The 7,313-nt window shown below is 47.7% G+C and overlaps 1 protein-coding gene across 3 annotated transcripts; it reads left to right on the top strand.

Annotated features, from left to right (window-relative positions):
• The first annotated feature begins 216 nt into the window (after positions 1-216).
• Positions 217-7,103, top strand: NME6 (NME/NM23 nucleoside diphosphate kinase 6). 3 transcript variants are annotated; one of them, XM_023726600.1, is made up of 7 exons: positions 218-281; positions 710-784; positions 2,900-2,996; positions 4,567-4,669; positions 5,393-5,432; positions 5,855-6,015; positions 6,285-7,102. In XM_023726600.1, exons 3-7 carry the CDS (start codon positions 2,907-2,909, stop codon positions 6,449-6,451), a joined length of 561 nt encoding a protein of 186 aa, XP_023582368.1. In that variant the 5' UTR covers positions 218-281; positions 710-784; positions 2,900-2,906; the 3' UTR covers positions 6,452-7,102. The 3 variants fall into 3 exon arrangements, with proteins under 3 accessions (XP_023582373.1, XP_023582368.1, XP_023582382.1); XM_023726605.1 differs by lacking the exon at positions 710-784 and having other exon boundaries at positions 217-246; XM_023726614.1 differs by lacking the exon at positions 710-784 and having other exon boundaries at positions 228-281; positions 6,285-7,103.
• Positions 7,104-7,313: the final 210 nt, after the last annotated feature.

Here is a 7,313-nt window from a genome sequence, read left to right as displayed (position 1 = left end):
AGAACGGCTACCAGTAGATCGATCCTCCCTCCAAGCGCCCCCTCCTCAGCCCCAGCCGGTTTGCCAGCCAACTAACGCCCACAGGCTCATGCACTGCCGCAGAGTCTTTGCAGCTCGGAGCCCGGCCTCACGGCTGCTACACAATTGTGCGAGGACCCCAAGGAGGACTGCCCGGCGGAACGCCTGAAGGACCCCGCTTGGGGCTCGTAGGTTAACTAGCGCGGTGCCTGGCGGCCGGGCGTGACGGTAGGAGGACCAGATGAATCCTGACTCTGTCTCAGGTTGGACCCGGGCTTCGAATAGCCCGGGGTCTGGGTTGGGCTTGGAGCCCTTGCCCGAGAGGCGGGGATCGCGCGTCTGAAGGTCTAGGGAAGGGGTCGCGGGCTGGTCAGGAGCTGAGGCAGTGCGCCTGAGCGTCTGGAGAGGCCCGACCTCAGGTGTGGGGGCGGAGGCGGACTTGAGGAGGCTACTGGTCCGGGTCGCGGGTTGGGGTACAGCCACCTTGGCCGCTGCCTCGGATGGCTAGACGCCTCAGATGTTGAGGACAAATGCCCAGCCAGCTTCTAAAATTTGTAACTCTCTCATGGAGTGATAGAAACCCTGGTGGCGTAGTGGTTAAGAGCTACAGCTGCTAACCAAACGGTCGGCAGTTCGAATCCACCAGCTACTGGTTGGAAACTCTATGGGGCATTTCTACTCTGTCCTATAGCGTCGCTGAGTCGGAATCGACTCGACGTCGACAGATTCGGTTTTTTTCGGTTCATGGAGTGACGCTTTAAGTTGAGTAAGTTTCTCGACTTTTAAACGTTTGTTGTAAACCAAGAGCGAAGACAGCCATAACTCAGCTGGCGTTAGGAAAGGAACTTTGTGCTCTCTCTACAGGCAGCGTACCCTCCCTGGAGATCCCCTAGCAGCCTGGTTTGGAATGGATGGATCAGGATCATTCACCGATTCATTCACCAAATACTTATTGAGAGGCAGCTGTGTGCTAGGCACTCTGCATAGGTACTGAGGATATGGTGGTGAGCAAAACAGACCCTTCTTTCGTGGAGCTGACCTTCTAATGTTGGAGACATATAGAAATCAAATCACCACGTATAAAATTTCAAACTGAAGAATATGTGCAAGGAGCAGTGAGAAGGTATAACAGGGGAAGTGAGCTAAGAGCTACTGGGTCAGATGAAGGTATCCAGGGGAAGCACATTCTGGACTGCGAAAACCCCCACACAAAGGCTGGCAGGCCAGAAAGTCTTTTGGGAATGAAAGGCCCATGTGACTGAAGCAAAAGAAAGCTAAGGAGCATAGGGTTCCAGATGAGACTGGAGAGGTACACAGGGATCAGATCCCACAAAGCCTGGTAGGCCATGATAAGGATTTGGGTTTTTATCCGGAGAGTGAAGGACACTTTAAAGGGTTAAGCAAATATATGATTAGATATGCATTTTTCATTCACTCTGGCTGCTGTGTGGAGAACACATCATAGAGAGTGGCAAGAGTAAAAACTGAGAGACCAGTGAGGAGGCTGTTGCGGAGTCCAGGGAGGGACGATGGTGTCTTGGACTGGGGTAGTGGCAATTGAGAGAGAGAGAACTGTATGGATTTGAGATATAATTGGGAGGGAAAATTGCCAGGACTGGCAATAGCATGAGTATGGAGGGTGAGGAAAGGGAGGCATCAAGGATGGCCCCCTAGATGTCTGGCAAAGATTATACTTGCTGTTGGGTTATTCACCACCTGGGATATTAGGGAGGGTGGCTTGGCTGATCTTGTACTGCTTAAACTGAGCTTGGCTTTGGGTTTGGAGTGGATCATCAAGCTAAAAGCTATAGCAAGGACATGAGTAGAAGAGACCTTGGCATAGCTTCCTTATTTGGACCAGGCCCTAGCATCACCTTCAGTGTGATTGCTAGGCTACCTTCAGGCTAAGAAAAATGAGAGTGTTGTCCAGACTGTCCTTGCATGTGTTCATGGAAACCTCTATTTGTTGGAAGATTTAGGGGTTCTATCAGATAGTCTTTTGAGACCTTGTCTTTACTCCAGCAAAGGTGATCAATTTCTCACATGTACATTGAACTTTGCAGTTGGAAGAGATACCAAAGTCTTTTAGTCCAATTTATAAAACACTTTTTATGTTCATTATATCATTTCCACAATTATTTATTGAGCTTTTACACCATGCTAGACACTAGGAATACAGAGAGGAGTAGAAGACTATGTAAGTTAATTTAGTCAACAAAACTGATTGAGCACCTTTGTACCAGGCACTGTTCTAGCTAGTTCAGGTACAAACTCACTTTGAAGTTGTGTGTCTATAAGCCTTGCTGTTGTAGACAGCTGAGTGTATTAAAGGGTTTGACATAGGCAGAGGCGATCCTGACCAATCTATGATAAAAGATGCTGCATATCTAGCTGACTTTTTGGTATCCCAGCAACATCCCAATTCTTGTCCATCAGTCTTCCAGTTCTAGAATTGATGGGGAGGATAGAGGGCTTTAAGAGGGTAATCAGTTATTGTACCCTTGTGACCAGCCAGTTGGGGACTATAAATTGTAAATCCTCCATAAAACACAAAAGAAAGTTAGGAAGGGAAAGGTGTATTGGTGGAAAGGGTAGTATTTAAACTTGAGTTTCTCCCTCATAGGCTTGCAGTCTCACAGACCAGATTATGTACTCCACAGGGCAACTTGAATGCCCCCTCCACACCCCTTCCCCTAAATCCCATGAGCTCAACTGGACGATTAAATAAAATAATGTATACAACCTTGCTGTGTAACTGTCAAGTGCTTTATGAGTGTCAGGATTGAAGAGACTGGTTGGCTTGCAAGATAACACAGCTCCAGAGTAGGGAGGGGTGGGAGTGCAGCTCTGGCGGGTCCCTAATCCAGCTCTCTGATGGCAGGAGTGAGATGGCCTCAATCTTACGAAGCCCTCAGGCTCTCCAGCTCACTCTTGCCCTGATCAAGCCCGATGCAGTTGCTCACCCGCTGATTCTGGAGGTAAGGATGAATCCTAAGCTTCTACTGTATGCCCTGGACACTGCTAGCGTTTCAGGTATCACTTGTAATGACTGAAAAGTCCTGTGCTAGATCCTATGGAGTCAAAGCTAGGAGCCATGGACCCTGACCCTAAGCAGACTAAAAAGCTATGGGAGAATTGGGGCAAATATAAAATATGAGAAGTGAACCAATACAATGATGAAAAGAATCAACTCTCAAGACAAAATATGTGTATTCGTTCTTTATTGCTACGTAACATATTAGCACAAATTTAGCTTAAAACAACACCCATTTATTATCTCACAGTTCTGTAGATTAGAGGTCCAGTAAACTTGGCTGGGTCCTCTCCTTAGGGTCTCACAAAGCCAAAATCAAAGGTGTCAACCAGCTGGGCTCTTATCTGGAAGTTCTGGGAAAGAATACACTTCCAGGTTATTGGAAGAAGTCAGTTCCTTGTGGTTTTAGGACTGAGGTCCCTGTTTCCTTGCTGGCTGCCACGCAGGGACTGCTCAGTTTCTAGAGGCAACCCGCATTCCTTATCACATGGCCAACTTCATCTCCAAGGCAGCAACAGCTCATCAAATCCTTATGCTTCAAGTCTCTCTGACTTCTTTGGCTCCCAGGTAGAGAAAACTCTGCTTTTAAGGGGCTCATGTGATTGATCAGGCCCACCTGGATAATCTCCCTTTTGGTTAACTCAAAGTCAACTGCTTAATAACCTTAATTACATCTGTAAAGTCCCTTTTGCCACATAATGTCACATAATCGGGGATATGATAACATGTTCACAGTCCTGGACATAAGAGTGGGAAATCTTGGGGGGGGTGTCATTTTAGGATTCTGCCTACCACAGTGTGACAAGTACTGAGTGAGTAGCACTGATAAGTAAGGCCACTCTGGTGCAGAGGAGGGCCAGAATAATCAGGAATAGTGGCTTGGAAGTGATGGGACTCAGCTGGGCCACAAAGGAAGGGTGAACTTTGGTTACTGCACAGGAGGAAGATGGGTTTCCACAGAAAGGAGATGTTGAGGCAAGACTGTGTGGGAAGAAAAAGTGTGTGTGGTGGGTTTGAGGGCCACAGGTGGGCTAGGTTGGTCACACTAGAGAATTGGAAGGGGTGGAGGGCAAGGAAAGTGTAGCCTTAAGCACTGGACTAAATGATTACGCTTCATTCTGTTAATAATAGAAACCACCCAGAATCTTCTGACCAGAGCGTGGCATGTCAGTTATAGGGTTTTTAACCTATCATGTCTGATGGTTTGGAGAGAGTGGGAGAAACTTGAGGTAGGACCACTACCAAGAGACTTTATGATGTTCTGAGTGGTGGCTCCTGTGGGCTTGAGCTCAAGGGGCTACAGGGATGGAGGGGCAGAGACAGCACTTGCTCATGATCTGGCTGTGTGACTGGAGGTCTTTACCTCATCCATCCTTCTTCTGCCCCACCAATGGGACAGACCCTCAAGTCATGGGCTCCGAGGGGTTCTCATGGTTCTTTTGGTCAGCCTGGGTCTCGTGTTCACTCAAATGGCACTTTGCCTGATTTTTATCTTTGGGATGGTTTTTATCCAGGCTGTTCATCAGCAGATTCTGAGCAACAAGTTCCTTATAGTACGAATGAGAGAACTCCTGTGGAGAAAGGAAGATTGCCAGAGGTTTTACCAAGAGCACGAAGGTAGGACCAGGAGTGTTGAATGGGAGGCTTCTCTGTCCTGAGAGGCAATCAAGGGAGATTTTACCTGAACACATACTGACAAACTGTGCAAGATTTCAGCCAGTCTTCCGAAGTCGTGGTTTATTTGCAAACTTTTTATGATCATCAGTCATTTTTTAGTATTTTCTAGAAGAGCTCTCTCTAACAGTCCCAGCCAGAAACTTAATTTCAGGTCCCGACAATGGTATCAGTAGTTAACATTTAGGGAGTGTTCACTCTTTGTCAGACATTGTCCTAATGCCCGTTATTTCATTTAATCCTCCAACAGTAAATACTATGAAGTAAAACCAAACCTGTTGCCGTTGAGTCAATCCCAACTCCTAGCAACCCTGTAGGACAGAGTAGGACTGCGCCATAGGGTTTCCAAGGAGCAGCTGGTGGATTTGAACTGCCAACCTTTTGGTTAGCAGCCGAATTCTTAACCACTGCACCAGCAGGGCTCTGACTATGAGGTAGGTATTGTTATATGCCCAGTACACAGATTAGAAAACTGAGTTAGGAAGGTTAATGACTTACCTGAAACTGCACAGGTTGTAAGTGGCTGAGCCTGGATTCAGACCGAGGTATGTCTCACTCCAAGATCTTTGTTCTTTTCTCTATTTTTATTATTCCAGATAAAGAGGTAGAAATACAAAAAGTTCTCTTGAGCATCACTGTCTTGATGAAGCTACTCTTTCTTTGCAGGGCGTTTTTTCTATCAGCGACTGGTGGAGTTCATGGCCAGGTACTTCTAATTTTAGTTGCAGAATCTTTATCCACTGTGGCATAGCTCCCCTGCCCCCCAGATAGATGAGTTGATTTCATTTGCTGCTCTGTAATGCTGTAATCAATGTCAAGTCTGAAAAACATGGGCTTGGGGCTCTGACTGAGCTGACACTGACCTGGTGGCCACCTGTCCCATGGTGGTTACTGGTCCAGTGGCTGTAGAAGAGTATTGTCGAATGCTGCCTAGCTGATCTTTGTGGCCTTTTTTGTGCATCAGCAGTGGCCCTCCATCACCTCCTATTTGAAGCAGCATTGGTACTCAGCTAGAAAGGCAGGGGAACTCTCAGGATGTACAAATGTGCCTTTATTCATGTCCTGCTTACAATGTGCCCTCCTAGACCAGACGACCAGATTCTTGACATGTGCTCCTCTTGCTCACAGCGGGCCAATCCGAGCCTACATCCTTGCCCGCAAGGATGCCATCCAGCTCTGGAGGACGCTGATGGGACCTACCAGAGTGTTTCGAGCACGCCATGTGGCCCCAGATTCAATTCGTGGGAGTTTCGGCCTCACTGATACCCGCAACACTACTCACGGCTCAGGTGAGTCTGCCTTGTCCACAGCCACAAATGAGAGAGGAAGGTTTGGGATTGGTGTGCAGACCATATGGTGGGGCCGAGAGCCAAGTTCCCCAAAGGAACCAAGTTCCCGTCTGTATGGCTGGCCTTGGTGGCCATAGGCCGGTGTGGCCTATGGGCTTTCTTTATATGCCCAGTACTGAGAGGGCAGACAAGGGAGGTAGAGGCTTAATTATGAATACCTCTTGCCTCCACCCTTCTCTTGGTGTGAGAACACCTTCTCTTTCTTACAGACTCTGTGATTTCAGCCAGTAGAGAGATTGCAGTCTTCTTTCCTGACTTCAGTGAACAACGCTGGTATGAGGAGGAGGAGCCCCAATTGCGCTGTGGCCCTGTGTGCTACAATCCAGAGGGAGGCATCCACTGTGCAGCTGGAACAGGAGGCTCAGGACCAGCCTGAAGCAGGCTTGTCGGTCTCTGAAGACTGGTGGTTTTGCCCAGCCTTTGCTCTTAGACCTCTGGTCGAAAGCATCCTACTACTAAGGAAGCCTGGGCTCATGGCACCATCTCTGCTGGCACCACCACCTCCCTGTGGGCCTAGTTCATCACTGCCACCTCCTCCAGAATCTAGCTCTTTATCTACCTCTTCTCTAGAATGTTCATGGTTGGGTCAGAAGAATGGTGGACAACTAAACCTGATCACCTGTTTGGTTCCTCTTTTTGTTGAGAACTGTCCATCCTTCTTCAAGGAGGAGCTTGCCTAATTGACTTGCCTGGGTTGTAAGTCCCCTGAAAAATTCAGTGACTGTGTATAAGTAGCATTTACCATATCTTCTCAATAAAAGTCAGTGTTCTACTGAATCCTCGAGGTTGGGAGCACTACCCTAGTACCAGCAGCTTTCTCTGTATCCTTGCTTAGAATAATGAAACCTGCTCTGAAACCAGGTTTCGGGTCGATGCTAAGTGAAGACAGTCGCGTGGGATTGTCTCAATAGGCTGACACACAAGTTGTGCAGAAGGGCACCCAGCAAAGGAACTAAATGCAGGCTGTGCATCCTGGCACAGGGCTACATCTAGGAGGAAGGAGCACCTTTTATTTGAACAAATGTGGGTCTGCCCGGGGGAGGTATGTTTTCATGATTTGCACAAAGGCAGTAAAGGTAGCCATGTCTCCCACGTAGCTGAGTTTAGCAGTTATCTTTTGCTGCGTAACTAATCACCTCAAAATTTAATGACATAAAACAATTTATTCTTATGTTTCTGTGGATTGGCTGGGTGGTTCTGCTAGTTGGGTGGTTCTGCTCGTCATACCTGGACTCCCT

Source organism: Trichechus manatus, unplaced genomic scaffold (assembly GCF_000243295.1).
Source record: "Trichechus manatus latirostris isolate Lorelei unplaced genomic scaffold, TriManLat1.0 scaffold00001, whole genome shotgun sequence".
Lineage (NCBI taxonomy): Eukaryota > Metazoa > Chordata > Mammalia > Sirenia > Trichechidae > Trichechus > Trichechus manatus.
This window is presented reverse-complemented; position numbering and strand designations above follow the sequence as displayed.